This window comes from Aureobasidium melanogenum (assembly GCF_000721775.1).
Source record: "Aureobasidium melanogenum CBS 110374 unplaced genomic scaffold scaffold_27, whole genome shotgun sequence".
Classification (NCBI taxonomy): Eukaryota; Fungi; Ascomycota; class Dothideomycetes; order Dothideales; family Saccotheciaceae; genus Aureobasidium; species Aureobasidium melanogenum.
Genome location: NW_024470079.1, coordinates 94,722 through 115,482, shown reverse-complemented (window position 1 = coordinate 115,482; position 20,761 = coordinate 94,722). Strand labels below are relative to the sequence as shown.

Sequence of the window (20,761 nt, the reverse complement as noted above, 5' to 3'; positions counted from 1 at the left end):
TGTTTTGTTCCGATCTTAGTTGCGTTTTTCAACACGACATGCCCCTTGACACTCTGCAATTGGCATGCAGAATAGTGCCTCACATTGATCTTCATATCTTTTCTGCAGAGTCCATAGGCATGTTGGATGTAAGTAGATTGTCCAAGAAGCAGCGGTGAAGGAACATGACGCATACCAGCAAGCCCCAAATGGAAGTTTATTAGGCAGTTGCGTGACTGGAGGAAGATCTGGAAGGTAGCTGACCAGGTTTGCGAGGCTTGTCCCTGCAGATGGGCTCAAGCGTCTGCCACTTGCGCCGGTAAGTTGGTGGACACAGCTTGTGACTGCCCTGAGCGGCAGTGGCTATGATACCAGCGTTAGCGCCATGCCGTTGACTTATCCTGGCATATGGAAGGAAAATGACATGGAGTAGACGTGATATTCACCATACCTTGAGATCTCGTAAGTATATCAAGTCGATAGACACCTCCCTTTTCATCTTTAATCCTTCATCTCACACCCACACAATTACACTAAATCAATCGCTAAATCAATCGGTCGGATCTGTTGCTCACTGTTAATCGTTCCTGTCATCTTTTGCATTTTCTTGGGTCGGTTCTTTTGTTTGGCTTTTGCTTGTTTTGAACGTGCACATCCCATCAGATCGTCGACAAGAGTTACACACAAAGAGTATCAGTCTCTGTACACCTTCACACAAGATCTTCAGACTTCAACTACTGCTCCACTTCTCCTCGAACCCGGAACAAAAGTACCTGCTTGCTTCTGTGTCTTTGCTCAGCATATCGACATGATTTATGAATCGTGAGTCTGTCGACTTGAGCATCGCACATAAGTTATTGAAGCTGATACAATCTAGACACAACCATACGGCTTTCAGACGTAGAGCAGTGAACCGCGTTGAGCAGGTTAGTGGCCATCTGTTGTCTCGTCCTGTATATGCTCGAGAGGACATGGCTGTAACTCGTACGCAGCCATCTACCAGTACACCTTCAAGCTTGCATCATCATCATCTGCCTACAAGGATGATGCCCAGCCCCGACCATAGCCCTGCTACTGCCCATGTATCGCTTCCGTCCTTCAGGATTTTGGCTGAGGTCGCCGATCAGTCGAACCTGCAGTACATGCGTGCTCCTTCGCTTGGCTGTGAATATGTCCCAGTCCCTATCATCATGAACGAGTCTTCGTATGCCTCACCCCCTGAGTCTGTTACTGCACCTTCGCCTACGCCTACGCCGTCCAGGTCTGCTTCACCAGCCATGCCCCAAATGGCTCTGCCTATTAGACGAGCCAAAAAATCGAGTCCCTCTTACAGAGTTGAGAAGAAGACGAAGTCCGCAAAACGCAAGGACTATTCGGAGATGGCCAGAGCGCAGGAGCTCGAAAACAACAGGCGAATCGACGAGGCTCAACGCCCTTACAAGGAAGGTGTTCAAGCGCCCGTCAACAGCTATCTCATGTCTGGCGGCAACTCGAACGGGCATCGACCATTCCCCCGATTTGATCGCGCACATGTGCCTCGCGAAGCCAAACGTGCCAAATCAGTGACTGGTAGCAGCGACCCCAACACCAGGCACAATGTTGCACAGACTCATCTCCGAGCTGAGAAGGGGGGCTCAAGAATGGTTCTTCAACGTCTCCTTGTGAGTTCTTTGGGCTGGAGAGGTCACAGGCTTCAGACAGTAGTCAATGCTAAGAGCAGTGGCATGCTGTACGAGGAGAAGGACCTGCTGCAAGCCAGTACCCAACTCAACTCTCTCGCCATTGTCCTCATGCAAGGGCTCTTCGGAATAGGCATGCAACAGCTTGGCGGCGTCCTTGACTTGTTTGAGCCAGAAGATGTCCAGCCCGCAGACGTGGTGAGAGACCCGCGTGATGACGACAGGACATACAATCTCAAGTGCCAAGCAGCCAGAATCCAGGTCATTGAAGAGGCACATCTGCCTCTTGGTCTAAAGAACGTACGCAGCCAAGACGAGCTCCTCCATATCATCGAGCAGAAGCTCATGCCCATCGCTACCGACTACGGCAAAGTCGCACTACAGCAGATGTTCTTCTGCAAGCCCAAAGAAGGCCGATCAATGTTTTGAACGATAGAATAAAAGGAAAGGAAAACTGTTTCTTGGAGATGGCTTAATGATTCTAACGAATACCCTATGTTCTGTTTTCTCTTTGTTCTTCGGATGAGGTTCTGGCAGCGTTGAACAACAAAAATTGTCTTATCAAGAAGGCGGGAAGGAGAGGAAAATGTTCCGGTAGCATACTTACCCAACTTTTACAGCATATATATTGTATGTTAATTAATGAACAAATGGTGGAGTCTTGTCAAAGGCATTGTTCAGAAGCGAATGTCTGACTCAGGGGCTGGTGGAGAGGTACGCAATAATTAGGTGGCTTTGAGCAGAAGGATGCTGGGGTCCCGTAGAAAATCGTTGCCATTTTGGGAAAGAACGAGTGGCAGAGACGAAGACCAGCCCGTCGCAACAGGAAGCAACAAGCAACGACTGCACAGAAGTCACAATCCCCCTTTGGACAAGCCCAGGAAGGAAGCTGAGATTCAGAAAACACTCAGCATTCATACGCTCTTGCCGTCGACATTGGCACGTATCGCTCTTGGCAAGCCAAGGTACCACATACGCAAGCCAACGCTCTCCGGGTTCCCTGAAGCACCAGCCAGCGCCGACGAGGTTGCTGTCATTTCGACTTTCCCGCGACAGGCCGCCTGGTTTGAAGTGGTCATAAACTGCATATCGCCATGCTATTGCCCAAGAATGGCGTCTCATGGAAGGCGGCTCAGGCCAGGCTGCCTCCCACCAGAGCCATCTGGACTTTTCTTACACGCACCCGCTTCCTGTTGGTCGTCGCCATAGTCGGCCTCGTTATCTTGTTATGGAGGGGTGTCACAGGTACTGCTGAAGACCTGCAAAAGTAAGCTTGACCCTTTCGCTCCTGCTGTCTTATGCGACAGACGACTTGGACGACGTCGACAATTGCTATGCGCTGGAGCTCGAGCAGCCTCTCAATTCATTATGCTGACCCCGACAGGTTCTACTGCTTCGGTCCGGCCAAGTCGCCCATGCAAATGACACCGAACGAGCAGATGCTATGGACCGGAAGCCTACAAACCCCCGTCATCTTCAACCACCACGCTCCCGTCGAGATCAACCACACCACCATCAGCAGTATCGATCTTAACCCCATAAAGAGCACGAGACAAGCCCTCGACAACAAGGAGCGCGTACTCCTGCTCACTCCTCTCCGCGACGCTGCCCCCTACATCAACGACTACTTCGATCTGATCTCGCAATTGACCTACCCCCACGACCTGATCGATCTCGCTTTCCTCGTCGGTGACAGCACTGACGACACCCTCGCCGTCCTCTCCAAGGAACTCGAGCGCATCCAAAATCGCCCCGACTCGATCCCCTTCCACAGCGCTACCGTCGTTCAGAAAGATTTCGGTGTTCATTTGAGTCAAAACGTCGAGGACAGACACGGTTTCGCTGCTCAGGGTCCTCGAAGAAAGGCAATGGGCAAGGCTAGAAATTACCTTCTTAGCGCTGCTTTGAAGCCTGAACACAGTTGGGTTTACTGGCGCGATGTCGATATCAAGGACAGCCCTTCCAAGATTATTGAAGACTTTATCGCTCACGATCGCGATGTCCTTGTTCCTAGTATGATCATGCGCTGAGCCCATCTCGAGAATGTTTACTGATTACGATACAGACGTCTGGTTCCACCGCTACGAGAACGGCCGTGACATTGAAGGAAGATTCGACTACAACTCATGGCAAGAATCCGACAAGGGTCTCAAGCTGGCCGCCTCGCTCGACAAAGACACCGTCCTGGCAGAAGGTACATCTATCTCGATTGCAAGCCTCCTTCCACAGAGACTAACAAGCATCTCCTCATAGGTTACAAGGAGTACGACACCGGCCGCACATACATGGCCAAGATGGGCGACTGGCGCGAGGACAAGGACGTTGAGATCCCACTGGACGGCATCGGCGGCGTCAACATTCTCGTCAAGGCCGATGTGCACCGCTCCGGTATCAACTTCCCTTCGTACGCATTTGAGAACCAAGCCGAAACAGAAGGCTTTGCAAAGATGGCCAAGCGTGCGGGCTACGGTGTTTATGGATTGCCGAATTACATTGTGTGGCATATTGATACGGATGAGAAGCCTGGAAACGCGTAGATGATGCTTTTTTCTTGTGGATTTTGATAGAAGATTGTATTCTTTTTTTTTCTCTTGGTGCTTTTCTCGCATCATTTTTCCGGTTCTGGTGTTTGCTATTCTCTTTTCCTCGTTGCTTGGACTATAGTATTTGGATAGGGAGGGCATGGCTGTCCAAAAGCACAGCAAGGAAAAAGGCAAGCAGAGCACAGCACAGCATTTGCTATACAGAACTCTTTGGAGTCGGGATCCGCTGTGCATCATTCCCATGCACGTTTAGTTCCGAACTTTTCTCTTGTCATGAGCTCATAAATCATTTTGCTCTCGCTCCTCTGTGTGCACGTTTTCATTGCAAGTTTTATTATCGTCGTTACTGCGTCCGAGAATGGTGTTGGTTGCGTGCTGTTTCATGCGGACCTCAACCTTCAAAGCACTATGAGACGCTCGACCGCTATACTCGACGATCAAGCGTGAAGGATGATATTCTAGTTACAGTGCTGGTACAAGAGAAGGATATAGGGCTCAAATTATGTTTATTCAAGATGTGTAGTGCTGTGGTGGGACGTTCGGAAGTTGAAGATGAAAGGAGCAGGGTCATACCAGCTACCAGGTTGACTTGAGGGTGAAAAACACAAGCAAGAGCACTTGGCTGGGTATGGTGCACCACGACATGTTTTGAAAGATATGCAATAAGCACAAGAGAAGGTGATCACCCAGACAAAGCTATCCATAGCATCGCATCAGATAGGAAACCAAAAAAGACCAGCGGATTGTCGTGAAGTGTGATTCAGCCTTTCTTTTTCTATCACATACATACCTTCTACCTCTCCCTCTTACCGATTCAAGCTCAACAGATTCTCAACATACTTCCTCGCATCGATACCAATGCCTCCCGCCAGTGCCGCAGCACTTCCCCATCCTTTACCCTCGTTCCCATCCTCAGTTTCCACGCCACCAGCTCTAGCACCCACAAGATTATACATGCCACTACTAACCCTACTCGCCATCCCCTTGGCACCGCCTAAGCCTCTGCTCCGCTGTACTTCAACAACATGATCCCTAGCTTTGCGAACTAGGAAAGCAGTTCTGCAGTGTTCAGGCCTTGGGTGTTTTCCATCGTTTTCACCCGGTTGAGGGATACGCAGCCATACAACCCACCAATGCCGCGACGTCTTAGACGTGCGTTCTGTTTCATTGGAGTGGCGCGAGGAGTGTTCAAGCGTAAACAGAATATGACTGTGTACGTTTAGCGCCTCCAAACGTGTCCATTGGGGAGGTGCGTCTCGTCCTGAACTCGTAGTTCCTATACTTCCCTCATACGGCATAACTTGTCCCGGTTCCGGAATATTCGGGAGGGAGGTATGGCAAGTGAGGTTTACAGGATCGTAGACGAGATCGAAAACCGGACTGTTGCGGGGTGGTGCGTAAGGAGGGTTTAGTGGGTTTATGGATAAGGGTTCGGGAGGGGAGGTATGTGCTGCTGCTATCCTCTGCGCCACTTTTTGCGTCGAAGTACTGTTAAGCAGGGATTTGTGGAGTGGCCTCAGATGTTTGTGCAATTCGCGGTAAAAGCCAGTTATGCTGAGCGAAGGCGTCCTCTGCTCAAACAAAAACACATACACAAAAGGGCGATGTACATACACCAGAACCCTTAACCGCGACGAAACATCTCTGTTGACAAAGCTGTCTCTAGAGTCCATGTCGTCATTTTGAGACTCGCTTTTTTCGGCGAGTTCGACTTTTACGGTGCGTAAAGTGTTTCGTTCTGCTTCGGGGATTTCAGAGTCGTTGATTGTGGTGTCGCTGTCGTTGTCGTCGTTGTTTTCTGCTGGTTTACGGTCGAGATCACCGTGGTAGCCGACGAGGAAGTGTCCGTTGTTTTCTCGTTGTCGTTGACGTTGTAGAGCGTTCATTGCTTGATAGCCATCTGGAGTGGGATCCAAGAGCTGCATTGGTGGTTCATCCTTGTCGTCTTTGGATCTAACGCCTCTGACAGTTTTTGAGCTTGATGTCGAGGTACGACGAGGACCATCTGGTCGCTTTGGCGAATCTGAGCGTTTCCCACCTGATGCCAGACCAAAAGTGAGATATTTGACCCATTTGTCGGAGCTTCCGAGATTCCAGGAAGAAGTCTGTTCAGACGAGGGTTGGGGTTGATTGGGAGCACGAGAATCAGCGGAAGCGCTGGCTCGGTCAAGCGAAGCTTCGACAGCGCTGACGATAGGAGGTGGAATCCCTGGATGAGAAGCAACTTGAGCGCCCGGCGTACCCGTAGCGTGGTCGTGAGAAGCGACTCTGTCGTGCATCTGTGGACGAGGGTCGGGTGGTAGATTGATGCCCTTCAACTTGTCTATGGCTTTGTTCTTGAGCTCCTCGTCGGTAGCAGCAGGTGTCTCAGACTCTGTACTTGGATCGGGATCGGCTACGGGCTGACGTCTGCGTCTCTTACGACGTTGTCGATGTGGATTATCCTTGACGCCATAAGCGTGCTCTCCATAGGCATAGATGTCGCGGACCCAAGTAGAAATGTCACGAACAGAGGAGCGGGTAATTGCACCCACACCACTGAAGATCAGGCCATCTGGAGCCTGGGGCTCATTGCCACAACCTAGCCAAGGAAGACCCTGTCGAGCATCGTGTAGAGTGATCTGGGATGGATCATCGTTGGCGTAGTCGTCCTCAGGAGGTGCAGCTTCACCGAAACGGTGGACAAGTAAGTCGACCAGGCCTTCGGTACGATGTACCAGATCTTCAAGCACTTCTCTGTCTCCACTGCCCCAATCTTCCTCACCCACACCATAGCCCAGTTCGCCTCCTGCTGCAAGCTTCAAGCCTCCAAAGATGTCGATGGCGGGGTTGCCATGTAGCAAGACGTCCCAATTGCGACAGAAGCGGGTCCAGAAGCGATCAAGGAGGGCCGAAAATTTGTCTCTTGGGAGCTTGACGTACATGTCGCTGAGCGAGGGGCCATGGTGTAGTGTGAAGACGCGATAGGCAGTCAAGACTTGTTGTAGGAGGAGTGGAGCCGGGCTGACTTCGCGTGACGAGTATTCGAATTCCCGGTCTTTGTTGGAAGACGGGAGACGTGTGAGGTCGATGGACTGCAGGATACGCCATGAATGAGTATATTGACATAGACAACGAGGCAGAGGGACGACGTACGGCCAGGACCCACCAGTCCTTCTCCAGCTCGTGCATCAGGATACGCGACTTCTCGGTCTCGACGGCCTCGATGGGCTCACCATCGGAAAAGTTCCTTGACCATGTTTAACATGCAAATGTCTTTTGTCAAGCAAGCAGCTGGCTGTACCTGGCAAAGCCGGCCATGCCTTGGGCAAGGCCAATCTGTCGTAGCTTCTCATTCTCACTCAGTCGCTCCTCGTCGGCCGTTGCTTTGGCTTTCGTTCGTCCATCCCTGGCTGATCGCGAATAGTAAAAGACAACCTGGTCGCCGAATGTCTCGTCGGTCGGTCCTAGCGGCGGGCTATAGATGGAAAAGAAGGACAGTTGCGCCGGCGTGAACTGTTCAGTATCCATCTCGAGATGGTATCCGCTAGCGACGTCAAGGTGTCGGGCATTGAGGCTCTAGACTGCTCGTCCTCGGCTGCAAATGCGTGACGTCGATTCGCGCTTAGACTCGATTGACGACCGAGATCGTGCAACCGCAGACGACGACAACCACGTCTTTCTTTCTATTCTGATATTCTTACAGGCTAGGTTCTTTCTCTTTCGTATGTCTTAGTATCTATTATCAATGTCGTTGTCTTCTATACCAAATACTGGTGTTGCCATCACCAACCCGCTTGTACTATACCGCGCTCTGCTTGCAACCAATCGTATAACACAGGATCCCGCTCAACATAGACTTGGTGAGTCTATTGTACTACTTTCTTCTGGGTACTCGTATACCAACATCTCCTAGCAATTCATCTACAAAAACTATATGACCGACTAAAAGACTATGAGCCCACTGTCGAATACAAGCACAGACTCGATCAGATAACCCGCGCCGTGGGCCCTTCAGTGAACACAAATGTAGAACCAGATCCCCAGAAACGAGGAGTCTGGCAAAGTCTCCTTGCTCAAAAAGAAAAACGAGACAGTCTAGCTCTAACCAAAGTCCTGACTAGCCATGAAGCCGCCATGAATCTGGATTCGCCTCGAGGTCTCATGCTTCATGGTGAAGTAGGCACTGGCAAAAGTATGCTCATCGATCTGTTTGCCGATTGTTTACCAAACAGGAAGAAGGCTCGCTGGCACTTTAACACTTTTATGCTGGATACGTTTGCCAAGTTGGAAGTGCTAAGGCGAAACCGCTTGACCAGATTGCCTCAAGCGGCTGGTGCGGATGTGGAAGAACATTCGTTACTCTGGCTCGCTCGTGAAATGATCAACACTTCTCCTATCCTCTTCCTCGATGAGTTTCAACTACCGGATAGGGCCGCCTCCAAGATCATGACAAACTTGATGACTTCATTCTTTCAACTCGGTGGTGTGCTCATCGCGACAAGCAACCGGATGCCCGAGGAACTGCACAAAGCCGCTGGTATGGCCTTCCCACCACCATCACGTTTGCAGTCCTTGACTCAGAGATTGGGCATGGGACGAGCCACCAAAGGCAAGAGTGAAAACATGTTTGCCGGTCAAGGTGAATTCGCCGGCTTTCTTGAGGTACTCAAGGCTCGTTGTGAGATCTGGGAGATGAGCAGTGGCAAAGACTATCGCAGATACGAAGCCAACACCCAAGCACCACCTCCGATCGCTGAAGAAGATCGATTTGAGGATGTTACAGATCTGGAAGCCTTCGAAAGCGGTTCTGCTGTTTCTGATATCCCAGAGGTGACTGAGAAGCAAGAGCTAGCGACAAACACCGATACTATCAAAGCCCCAACCTACTTCTTGATTGCTCCCGGCCCTGGGGCTTCAGAAGAAGAACAAGCAGCCTACCAGGCCAAAGTCTCAGAAGCCGAACAAACGCTTCTAGGCACAGCAGCCTCTTCAATCGACTGGACACCCTCCAGCATCCGCGTCTACGGCCGCACAATCCCTGTCCCACGCTCCCACAACGGCATTTCCTCCTGGACATTCTCCGAACTGTGTGCTTCCAACCTCGGTCCCGCAGACTACATAACCCTCGCCTCTACCTACCACACCATAATCCTCTCTTCCGTCCCCGTCCTCTCTCTGCTGCAAAAAAACGAAGCTAGGCGGTTTATCACACTCCTCGATGCCCTCTACGAAGCTCGCTGTAAACTGCTCATCACCAACGCCTCCGCCGGCCCTGATGAAATCTTTTTCCCAGAGAGTGTGGCGGGAGAAGGAAATCAAGACGCCGTATACGCAGAAACCTTTGCAGAAGCATATCAAGATGCCACCGCTCCTTTCCGTCCTAACATCTTGTCTTCCAACCCTGATTACTCCGAACAGCAACAACCAGACTACACCCACTCGCGTTTTGAAAACCTGCTCGCTGCAGACTCCCTCGAAGACGATCCTCCGAACCGTATTCGCAGGATGTCGGAACAAAACGAGCGTGGTCCCATCGACCCTGACGACGACTTTAGAATGCGTGGACTGCGACAAGGAAATAGCCCAGATTTTAGCAACGTAAAAAGCTTCACAGGCGAAGATGAAAGATTTGCTTACAGGAGAGCAACATCCAGGCTTTGGGAGATGTGCGGCAAGAAATGGTGGGATAGGGTTGAGGAAGGCTGGCATAAACCTCTTCCTTCCTCTATTCGCTCCTGGGAAAATCCCGTCCCTAGCTCCCCTACCACCACCTCTTCTGCCGCTGCTTCAGGGTTTGCGCAGGCAGGTAATGATGCAAAGATGGGAAGTTCGAGGACTGTGGATCAGGCAAACGACGAAATCATGTTCAGACATGGAGCAAGTCCTTTTAGAAGGTCTGAAGAGCCGCCGCCGAAGTTTTCTTGGACGCATGTTTGGGGTACTGTCAAGTGGGGGAAGAAAGCAGGTGCTTGGGGGCAGGGTGTTGATGGGTTGAAGGATAGGAAGAAGTAGATAGATAGCAACTAGCCAGTTTGTATATCTTGGAAGTTTTGGGCAGCGAGCTATTTACCTTGAATTGGAGAATTTGTGTAAGAGAGACGTCGCGCTGTGATGAAAGTATACAAGTGTTGACTGTGGACAGGTGAAGAGAGTATGGAAGTAGTAATTTGTTGCATTGATTAATACGAAGATGGTATGTAAGGTTTGTTGACCTTAAACATGGACCGAGATGCCCACGCTCTCGAAAGAGAAGAGACATGCCGGTGAGTAGTAGGACACAAAAAGTCAATCTTCTTTGCACTGAAAATTGGACAAGGCCACAGGAGAAGTGGGCAGAGTCCAGAGTGTGGCAAAGTGTAGGATGTGTAGGGAAGGGAGGAAATAAAGGATGAGATGAGAAGCATAATGTTGAGAAGTCCACAGACAAGACAGTTGTGATGGTTACCTGTGTAAGCCTAAGGGGAGACGCTGTTGGTCAAAGAAATGCACAATGATGGTCAGTCAAGAGTGGCAAGTAGAAGAGTAGACAGAATGCGGGTATCTTTCGTTCATCAGCCCAGAGCTGGACATGTGCATTCCGTAAAGCTATGTCACAAGACGCTGTGTATGATCTGATGCAAGCAGCAGCAAGGCGGAAAGACAAAGATAACTCTTTTGCAGCGGGAAGAAAGAGACAGGACGTTGTTTTGGGTGTTTTTGGAAACTTGTTTTTCATTTTTGTGATTCGCAAAGGTCCCATTTTCGCCAAAAGCCGATCAACCCGCAAGCATGATGATGTTGACACCGAGTGGATGTGAAAAAGAGAATCTTTTGGTTGTTGCGCTTGTTTCCGCCCGCGAATAGAAGAAAGCGTAAGAGTCGTACAACTGTGAAGTGACGAGTTGTTTACGATCTGGGCTTCTCCTTCTTCTCCTTCCACAGAGCAGAGAGACCGACACCGGAGACCTTGACGACCTTGAAACGGACACCGGGAATATCACCCTTGGCCTTGCCCTTGCGACCGAAACCAGCGAGAAGGACCTCGTCGTTCTCATCGACGAAGTTCAAGCAACCATCGTTGGGGACTGGTAAGGTCAAAAATGTTAGAATGACTTTGTTCGTGTTGTGTGCGCTTCCTCTCGAGTCCTTCACGTACCGAAAGCAGTGACCTTCTTGCCGTTCTTGATGAGCTGGACACGGACACACTTGCGAATGGCCGAGTTGGGCTGCTTGGCCTCGACACCGACCTTCTCGAGGACGATACCCTTGGCGTGAGATGAACCACCGAAGGGCGAGGACTTGTAGGCGGTACCGAGAAGACGCTTCTTGTAGTTCAGATCGGCCCAACGACCCTCACGGCGGGTGTTCTGGAGCTTGCGGGCGGCGTTGAGACCTCTTGGCTTTCCTTTACCCATGATTGCTGCAAGAGAGATGTGTTAGTGGATGGGTTCGAGAGGTTTTGAGTTGTGTGAAGTTGGAAAGTGGCGGGCGCGCGCGGTTCGAGGAGAAGAGTCGTTGATACGGCGAAGAGTGTGATGGCGATTGTGGTGTTGACGGGCTCGAGGAGGATATGGAATAGCACCTACCGGTTGTCGATGTCGGTGGATGTCGATATCACTGAGCGGTCGCGAACGAGAGATTCAAAAGAGGGCACCAGCAAATCGCGAATTCTCAGGTGCGGCGGCGGAGTTTTCCGAAAGTGCGGCAAGCGACCATATTTCTTGGCGCTGGCTCGAAGCCGTCGCTCTGTCTTTCCGCGCAAAGCCAACACGTCCAACTCCAGGTTTTGGCTGTGCTCTGCTCTCACTCGTCGGCTTGCATGCACGAAGATCCTGCTTGCTGCACTGTAGCTCTGGCAACGCTAAGTATCACTTGCAATGGCAATCTGTTTTCCTTTTAGTCTGATCCTAGACCATATTTTTGATCATAGGCCATCACCACGATAGGTTCTGTTCCTTCATATTCACTATTGTTATTCCTACGTTCAAGTGAATCTCCAGTCTCGAGCTTGCGACACACTTCTTTCGTGAGGCACAAATGTTTAAGACCGTGACTGGGCTGTTAGCCATACCTGTTGCTCTGATCACTACCATCTTTGCGACGCCTGCGTACAGTCAAGACTGGCCTTACAACTTACCTCCAGATGCGAAGTACTATCCTGAACACGAACACCGTATCAGGAGAGATGTCGAGATACAGCAGAAACTCAATCTGACCTCACCATGCGGCATGCGAAAGATGAGCGACGATGAAGGTGAAAAGTTCTTTCTGGACTACTGGCAATTCAACGAGCAGGCATTCGACTCCATTGAGATGGATAAGCCTCTGCACGCTCGACGTTCAGTCAGCTCTGCAGCACGGTTGTTGAACATATCCAACGTTGAAGAGTTGCTTCCACCACTGCTCTTGCATGAAAAATCTCAACAGTTTATCCCCAATCACAGGTTTTTTGATCGCAGCTTGTCCGAAAGAGCGTTCCAATGCCCGTCTGAAACTAACAGCTGCGAATCGATTGGATACCCAAACAGCTGCTGTGCGACTGGCGAAACTTGCATTTCTCTACCAGCCAACGATGGAGCAACGATAGGCTGCTGTCCTGACGGTGCGAGCTGTGGAGGGCAGATTGGGTTGTGTGATACTGCTGCAGGATACACAAGTTGCAAAAATGATAATGGTGGTTGTTGTATTCCTGGCTATACCTGCCAGGGTATTGGATGTGAGCTGACTAGAACATCAAAGCCAAGTCTTCTTTCACTGATATACTATATAGGCGTATATGCATCGACCGCTACAACTACCACTACACTGCCAATAGTTACTGTGACTACTGGCGCTTCGTGGTCGACATTATCTGATAGCACGACCACTGAAACCTTCGTCATTCCAGCGACTTCTGCATCGCAACCAGGCTCGATCTGCACCACGACGACCACCTTAGTGGTCACAACTTCTGGGAACGCCATGACAACGACAGTCGTTGAAACGACGACCGTCCTTCCATCTTCGGCCGCGTCGACAACATCATTAACTTCTTCGACACGGCCTAGCTCTTCGTCTCCAGGCCAAGGCCCACTAACATGCAGTCCTGGTTTCCAGACATGCCCAGCAAGCCTTGGTGGTGGTTGCTGTCCGACTGATCGAGCTTGTGGCTCTCTGACTTGCCCACCACTATCCACTGCTGCTCCACCTGTTTTGCCAACAAGCGGAACTGGACCAGTCTCGACCTCAGCATTGTCGTCGACTACCGAAACGCGCAGGACCACTTCAACGTCCAATACTGTTAGCTATTCTGGCTGTCCGACCGGTTTTTATATGTGCAGCGCGTATTATCTGGGTGGATGCTGTCGAGTCGGAAGAGATTGTGACACGACGAGTTGTCCTGCTTCTGCAAGCACCACGATAGCTACCAATTCTGGACTGACCGTGATTGCTCCCAGCGGCGCTAGCTCTGCAGCCCCGACTGGAAATTGTGCTAATGGCTGGTTTAGTTGTGCAGCCAGCGTAGGCGGAGGATGTTGCCCTTCTGGCTATGGTTGCGGGACTAGCTGTACAGCTATGGCCAGCGGACAGAGTAATGTTGGCAAGGGAGCGCCTAGTGAGGCAGCAAATGCAAGAGCATGCAAATGGATCATCCTGAGCTTGAGCATACTCTCAGGACTTGGAATGATATTGCTATAACATGTCAAGATGCGGCATGCGATTGGACAGAATTTGGGTTGTTCTCGAATCGAGAAAGCAAGATCAGCGAGCCCTCCAAAGGTCAGGCGTGAATGTGGAGGGGAAAATGATGACGATGATGACTCGACATGCAGAAATGTAATATACGGTTCAGGAATTGGCATTGACGACCACAGGCCACGCTGGTGTCACGCATATTCACATGTCTCTGCCGAAAAGCAAAAGCAGCCGCGTGATTTTCACAGCAATCTAATCGAGCTACAGCAGGTCGGTCACTCAAGCGAGCCTCAAGTAGGTTGGCTTCAGAGAAGGTGCGGCGCGGGGTACAGGCCAATCAAACGTCAGTCCATAATTCACGCTTCTGCTTCTTTGCTGTTACAAAAGTCGACCTCTATCCAGCTACTCTTGCCCACGTCGCCGTCGCTGATTCTGTCGAGCCAATATCAATTCTTGTCCTGCTGCATACTCATACCGAAGTCGACAGGCGACGGCGTGCCCGTCCAATTCGTCGTCTGAAGCCTGTCCTGCTCTTGGAACTCGTATATCTCCCTGTAGATTCGCTCACGAGCGAACGGGGTATCGTTCGTGCTGCCACGGTCCCGTCGACGTCTTTGAAACCTGCCGAGAGCTTCCTACCCCGTACCCCGTATATCGCTGCCTTGCTTAGTCGTCGAAGCCGCCGAGAGCCAATGGAGCGCACGCCGCTCGTTCACAAGCGCGCGAACTGAAAGACACTCTTGTCTTCAGCAACAATTCTACCGCGAACTACCTGCACCGCACACTACCCAGCATGAGAGATCCTGACTCCAACTCCGACAAGTCGCACAACAAGCAGCAGACCTCTGCTCAGCCACCCAGGCTCGGCATTCTGCAGTACCAGGCCAGTGATGATGTCAAGAGATTGGCTGTCGAGTGGAAGACTGAGCTGGCTTCCGGAGCATCCAGTGTGCTCTCGACTTTCATAGCGGTAAGCTCCATCGCACAACACATCTTCGGTCAACCTTGACGCTGACGAGTCTTGTGCAGTTCCCACTCGACTTCGCCAAAGTGCGCATGCAATCGTGAGCAGGCGTCATGTGTATTTTGTGTGCTCCCACTGACTGAACTAAAGCTATGACACCAAATTCCTTCCAACCGTCAAGGATGCCTACCAAGTCGAAGGTTTGCGCGCTTTCTGGAGAGGTACGCATGGTGTCTACTAAGCATTGGTTGCATGTTTGCTCATCTCAATCCTCAGGTGTTGCCGCCCCAATGGCTAGTGTTACGTTGGTCCGCACCATTTCCTTCAGTCTGTACAGCCGCTCTAAGCGCGTGGTCGATTACTACATAACCCAGATGACCGGAAGGTCTCCTCTCGAGCTGGCCAACAAGAGGGGTCAAAGTCCAACCATGTCAACCATCGCCTGTTTCACCGGTGCTGGAGCTATCGCTGGTGCTGTCATCACTTGCGTTTCTTGTATGTCTGTCTCGGTAACCATTTCAAACAACTGCTAATTCAAGCAAAGGTCCTTTCGAGCTCATCAAGCTCAATGCACAACTCGCCGGCAAGATGAAGAGAGAGGCCAACCCTTCTGACCGCCCTCAGCCCATCAGTGACCTTCGCACTGGCGCATTCAGAACAGCTCAACAGCTTGTTCGTGACCGTGGTATCCGTGGCCTCTACTGCGGTTATCGCTTGCACCTTGGTAAGTCCTCTGCAACACATCAATCTGGCACTTTGAGCAACTACTAATAGACAATGGTTCAGTCCGCGACACTCTGGGCACCGCTATTTACTTTGGCACCTACGAGACCGTTAAGCAGATCCTCTCGAACGCTCGTGGAAATGGCCCAGCAGAGCCAGCTGCAGTTGCTCTTGCCGGTGCAACTTGTGGCATCGTCAGTTGGGTCATGGTATGTGCATTCCAACTGGTCGTTCTGATCTTGATGCTGACTAGTATGCAGATCTACCCTCTCGATGTCGTCAAGACTCAATATCAAAAGCGCCAGCTTGAAGGAGGCTCTGCTCAGGTCGCCCGTCCTGATATTAAGTTCTTTCAGCCCGGCTCATACAGAGGTAATCAAAAATGATATGCTTCTGCCACTGCACCGACTAACAGTATATCAGGTCTCGGAGTCAGTGTCGGACGCTCCGCGTTGATTAACATGATCTTCTTTTCTTCATTCGAGCAGATCAAGAAGAGAATCATCACCGCGGCAGACATCTAGTTAAGTTTCTGGGAATGTATATGAAGCGAGGCGTCATCTGGGACGGGACGGATCATTGATTTTACGCACGAAACGAATGCGCATGAACTAGCATGGAAGGAGTTTTCGCTGGAGGAGGCACTGATTCTGGCTCTCTTCAAATCGGCGTTTAATGGAGGACACAAGCTGTATTATACAAGGGAGATCGCTGGGCACACGAGAATTATCGCCATCGCTAATTGCTAGGCGTTGCTTTATCACAGAACAGAAATTTCTGAGACAGAAAATCATCTCGTTATGCTGCTATTACACCGTTCAATTGCTCGTGATCGTTTAGATAGGTGTGTCAACGGTGGTTGCTACAGCTCTGAGATTGCAGTCTGCCAGAAATGTTTAAAACGGTTCGTTCTATCCTCGTGGTTGAGCGACCGTCTTTTCGTTTGAGAGCACTTGGCAAGACATGGCAACCGATTGTGATATTCAACATCTCGGGCCTACAGTTGCAATGCGACATAGCGCTGCTCTAGAATCAAGAAATATCTGTTGACACAACCGACCAGCTTGAGAGGTGGCTGGTCAGCTGCGCAAGCAAGCGTCGAAGCCCACTTCCTTATCGTCATTGACAAGGGTAGGTAGATAACCTCGTACTCAGACATAACCTTTTCCTAGAGTTCTCAGCTCGTCGGGACATCGATCGCAATGGCAGGATGGCGTCAAGGGCAGACACGGTCGAACAAAAATCATGCTGGAGGGGCAGAAGCTAGCGAAACAAGGGTTCGGATTTGGGGGGTTGCTCTGGCAACTTGGTTGACAAAGTTTCTCCAGGGTGCGAAAAGGTGCCACAATTTGTCGAAGGAGCTGTGGCTACCAATTTATCCAAGCATGCCTTTTCGCTGCTGCCGGGCGACGGACCAATATAAGCAGGGCCCAGACGTTGGTATCGAACGGTGGCTGGTGCCTTGGTCTACTACGTGGGTGTGGATACAGTAGGTTGCGTGACGAGCTTTGTTTACTCTGAGGACCGGAATGATCGGGCGGTCGCATGTGCAAGGCCCTTGTTCAGCTGCAGAAGAGCCTTGTGGCCCTCGATTGATTGGATCTCTTTCCCTTGTCTCGTTCCCCGCCATCTATTTACTACGAAGGTACCTACCTAGCCACTCTTTGTCTCGCTACTACGACACTACCATCTCGCACTTCCGCGTCCGCTCCTTCTGTGAATCATTGCACCCGCGACAGATCTACCGAGACAAGCGGACATCCATCACAGCTCTAACGATGTATATGGATTGAGGGACTTGGACTGTGATACTTTGTCGAAAACATGTCAAGACCGGCCCTCTCGAGGCGCATACCCGTAGTTGGACTTCTGGCTCTTGCGACTGCTCAGGTTTCAGCACTGGACCAACCATACAATCCAACACATATCGTCATACCCGAACAGAACGACGAGGATGATCAGACAGTGTCCTACGCATATATTCTACAACCTAACGCCAATGGGCAGGCCAGCTTACTTTCGCTCGATCTTACCAATTCGCTCGAGGCTTCAAAACTCTCCTTAACAACCCTCTACGATTCTTTGCCGTTCCTGGAGACCACATCGAATCGTGCATACACACCACTAAAAGGTAGCGAACAGAACATAACTGTCGTCGCTGGCGACTGCTCCACAGATGGTGATGCCCCCGAAGTTTGGACTTTTATTCCAGCTACCCATGGCAAGAACGGCAATGGAACATGGTTACAAAGTACGCCTGCAGCGGCAGCAAAGAACAAGGTTCACGGGCCCGACTTTCTGAGCTCAGGCATTGCTTTCTCAGATCTCGCCAAAGGCAATGCTTCGACAACAAGTTTATATGTGTTTGGAGGAATGTGTCCGCTACCCAACGCTACCGATGATACCTGGATGTCTGCAGCAAACTACACCAACCAGATGATGACATTTTCTCCAGAACTAGACAGCTCGAAGCAGGTAGCCTATACTTCAGCATTCTTATCGAGCAAAGGCCCACCTGTCGCTGAGGCTGGCTTCAGTATGACTCCTTTGAGCCCTGCTTTCTCTGATAATTCGAGCAGCACTCAAAGCGCACGACAAAGCTTTGTGTTGGTAGGAGGTCATACTGGAGCCGCCTTTATCAACATGTCCTCGGTAGCACTGTTCTCCCTGCCCGAAGAGACCTGGACTTACCAACCCGTGGATCAACCCTCGGCAGGGACCGTCACTTCTGTTGAACCAAGATCAGGCCATACAGCAGTTTTGACCGAAGATGGAAAGAGCTTGGTTGTGTTCGGTGGATGGGTTGGAGATGTCACAAATGCCGCTTCACCTCAGTTGGCGGTTTTAGAACTTGGTTCGGGCTACGGAGGTGATGGAGATTGGGAGTGGTCAGTACCTTCTCAAGCATCTTCTGGCCTGGCTGGAGCAGGTATCTACGGACACGGCGCAGCGATGCTTCCTGGTGGAGTCATGATGATCATGGGCGGTTACAATATTCCTACGACATCTTCGAAGCGTTTCCGTTTCCGTTTCCTACGTCGCTCAACGTCTACGTCAAACTCGCAAACTCTCTTCTACAATGTCACTTCGAAATCCTGGATACAATCTTACGACCCGCCCCCAGAAGTCACATCAGGCAGTGGCGCATCAGCAGAAGACCAAAGAAAAGGAGCACTTACTACAACATCTCAAAAAGCCGGTCTTGGTGTCGGTTTGGCAATCGGTGGAGTGGTCGTCATCCTCCTCATCGTCTTCTACTTCTGGTACAAACGCCATCTGAAACGAAGACGCGAAGCCCGTGAGAGCGATAGAGAGCGACTGTACAAGAGTGGAGGCAATGGCTATGAGCAAGCATGGTTCGGCAACACCAACTATGAACCTTATCGAAGCAGCACCTCCTACGAGCCTTGCCATGGTGATTATGCCTCTGGTGGCAACTGGCAAGAGAAGGATGAGGACATGCATGACGGCTTCACAACATGGACACCTCATGGTGTGGAGAACAGCCCTGCACAGATCAAAGAAGGCAACCGCGAGGTCGAGAGATCTGGATTGTCGATCAATGCTCCGAGCCCAACCAGAGGTCTCCGAAAGAACGGGCTGACCCGCAGCCAGTACCAGTACCACGCTGCTCCTCGCTACGATGATGGTAGAATCAGCAGAACGAGCGGCCACATCCATCCGATCCAGGAGAGAGACGAAGAAGAGGAAAGATTGTCATCGAGACATAGCAATCGTTCATTCAGAGGTCTTGGAAATATGATCGGCTTGAAGAGCAGCGAGCAAGATCCATTCAAAGATCCTCTTCCTAATCCTCTCCGTAGTCATCCCGTCACTCCGGAGATCGGTTCCACAGCAGAAGGTTCTCAGGAGTCTCCTATTCGCAGACAGACCACTAACACCAGCGTAATGACGAGCACCACAAATAATACAGACCAGGTCAGCAGCTGGATCAATCACTGGACCAACTCATATGCTGCATCTTTGAGACGCACAATCTCTCCCTACCCTGCCAGCAGGTCCAGCTCTCCCGACAAGATCGATGAGAGAACTTCGTCTGGGTTGAGCGAGAACTCTGATCGTTCTGGGCTCTCGAGTAATGGTCGCTCTGTTGCTAGAACATCTTCAACTCGCTCAGGTCTCTTCTTTGGTTTGTCAGGTCATCCGTCCATCACACCTTCCCAAGCCCCAAGCGCATCCATCGTGTCACGTAGTCTGTCTCCTGCATACTGGGAAAACAAACCCAAACAGACAAACAGCCTGCACCCACCTAGCTTGCGTCCCGGATTGGAAAGAGCACCTGACTCTTCCTCGACACAATGCACTACCTTTGGTCAATTGATTGCACAAAGCGAAGCTCTCCTTGGAACCGCTCCAGAAGCCCAGGTCACTGCGCCGCTCAATTACAAGGTGCGGCGCACTTCGGCAGAGATTATCGCAGCTGCCGTTGGCAAAACGCCTCCTCTTCCACCTCGCCGTCGTGGCTGGATGGGCAGTATCCGTCAAGTATTCAGCGGTGACCGCAGCATGAGTGCCTCGCATGCTTCAAGACGTGCTGACGCCCCTGCGGTTCCACTCCCAACTCAGCAATACCGCGATCGCAGTAACAGCCCCGTCAAGAGTCACGCTCGCACTGGCTCTTCCATGTCAACATCAGCTCCCCGCCGTGCCGCTAGCGACAGTTCCCAGTTCCTCGGCACCAGACGCGGCAAACGCGACTGGGAAGGCAACGAGAGCGATCCGCGCTGGCAACCCTACCGCGACGACCCAGACACAGGCGACTGGGGCGATGTTCCCGAAGACCCAGCATCGAAAGCAGAAGCCGAAAAACAAACACCGGAAGACGAACGCGAAGACTGGGACATTGAAGAGGCAGCCGCTAACCGTGATGTCCAAGTCATGTTTACAGTTCCCAAAGCTCGTCTACGCGTCGTCAATGCCGATGTGGACAAAGCAAGTTTGAGAAGTATCAGCGATGGTGCTAAGAGCATTCGTGCCAAACAACTTCTCAAAGAAAAAGAAAAGGAGGAAAATAAAAATGAGGAGACTGAAGCTGGTGCACAGCGCAAACCATCGAATTACGGCCTTCAGATCCAAGATTGGGAACGAGAAGCTTTGGAGAAAAGAGATGCTGAAGAGGCAGAGACGAGCAAGAAGAATTGAGTGATATGTTTATGATCAACACGGAAGGATCTTTTTGTGAATATGGGATGGGCTTTTTTTCTGAATATACTACT

General features: G+C 51.0%; 8 protein-coding genes across 8 annotated transcripts; 6 read left to right on the top strand and 2 right to left on the bottom strand.

Moving 5' to 3' along the window:
• Positions 1-38: 38 nt before the first annotated feature.
• Positions 39-2,087, top strand: M437DRAFT_69384 (uncharacterized protein; the record flags this gene model as incomplete). Its single annotated transcript, XM_041025276.1, has 5 exons — positions 39-128; positions 270-298; positions 643-801; positions 857-905; positions 972-2,087. 5 exons carry the CDS (start codon positions 39-41, stop codon positions 2,085-2,087), a joined length of 1,443 nt encoding a protein of 480 aa, XP_040876046.1.
• A 665-nt stretch (positions 2,088-2,752) lies between these two features.
• On the top strand, positions 2,753-4,195 carry M437DRAFT_69383 (putative ANP1 protein; the record flags this gene model as incomplete). The annotated part of the gene is made up of 4 exons (XM_041025275.1): positions 2,753-2,925; positions 3,043-3,671; positions 3,724-3,852; positions 3,912-4,195. The coding sequence occupies 4 exons, from the start codon at positions 2,753-2,755 to the stop codon at positions 4,193-4,195; spliced, it is 1,215 nt and encodes a 404-aa protein (XP_040876045.1).
• Positions 4,196-5,007: 812 nt separating this feature from the next.
• On the bottom strand, positions 5,008-7,711 carry M437DRAFT_58043 (uncharacterized protein; the record flags this gene model as incomplete). The annotated part of the gene is made up of 5 exons (XM_041023323.1): positions 5,008-6,089; positions 6,195-6,410; positions 6,609-7,275; positions 7,337-7,430; positions 7,485-7,711. The coding sequence occupies 5 exons, from the start codon at positions 7,709-7,711 to the stop codon at positions 5,008-5,010; spliced, it is 2,286 nt and encodes a 761-aa protein (XP_040876044.1).
• A 241-nt stretch (positions 7,712-7,952) lies between these two features.
• On the top strand, positions 7,953-10,186 carry M437DRAFT_10154 (uncharacterized protein; the record flags this gene model as incomplete). The annotated part of the gene is made up of 2 exons (XM_041018552.1): positions 7,953-8,043; positions 8,097-10,186. Coding segments are annotated over 2 exons (2,181 nt in total), but the record flags the coding sequence as incomplete, so codon positions are not given.
• An 882-nt stretch (positions 10,187-11,068) lies between these two features.
• Positions 11,069-11,577, bottom strand: M437DRAFT_69380 (ribosomal protein S12/S23; the record flags this gene model as incomplete). The annotated part of the gene is made up of 2 exons (XM_041025274.1): positions 11,069-11,247; positions 11,319-11,577. 2 exons carry the CDS (start codon positions 11,575-11,577, stop codon positions 11,069-11,071), a joined length of 438 nt encoding a protein of 145 aa, XP_040876042.1.
• A 622-nt stretch (positions 11,578-12,199) lies between these two features.
• On the top strand, positions 12,200-13,840 carry M437DRAFT_78478 (uncharacterized protein; the record flags this gene model as incomplete). Its single annotated transcript, XM_041026994.1, has 2 exons — positions 12,200-12,878; positions 12,933-13,840. 2 exons carry the CDS (start codon positions 12,200-12,202, stop codon positions 13,838-13,840), a joined length of 1,587 nt encoding a protein of 528 aa, XP_040876041.1.
• A 790-nt stretch (positions 13,841-14,630) lies between these two features.
• M437DRAFT_78477 (mitochondrial carrier) lies at positions 14,631-16,048 on the top strand (the record flags this gene model as incomplete). The annotated part of the gene is made up of 8 exons (XM_041026993.1): positions 14,631-14,807; positions 14,867-14,901; positions 14,952-15,022; positions 15,078-15,296; positions 15,346-15,525; positions 15,588-15,733; positions 15,785-15,896; positions 15,948-16,048. The coding sequence occupies 8 exons, from the start codon at positions 14,631-14,633 to the stop codon at positions 16,046-16,048; spliced, it is 1,041 nt and encodes a 346-aa protein (XP_040876040.1).
• A 1,300-nt stretch (positions 16,049-17,348) lies between these two features.
• Positions 17,349-20,687, top strand: M437DRAFT_57963 (uncharacterized protein; the record flags this gene model as incomplete). The annotated part of the gene is made up of 3 exons (XM_041023311.1): positions 17,349-18,844; positions 18,914-19,396; positions 19,514-20,687. 3 exons carry the CDS (start codon positions 17,349-17,351, stop codon positions 20,685-20,687), a joined length of 3,153 nt encoding a protein of 1,050 aa, XP_040876039.1.
• Between the last annotated feature and the right edge of the window lie 74 nt (positions 20,688-20,761).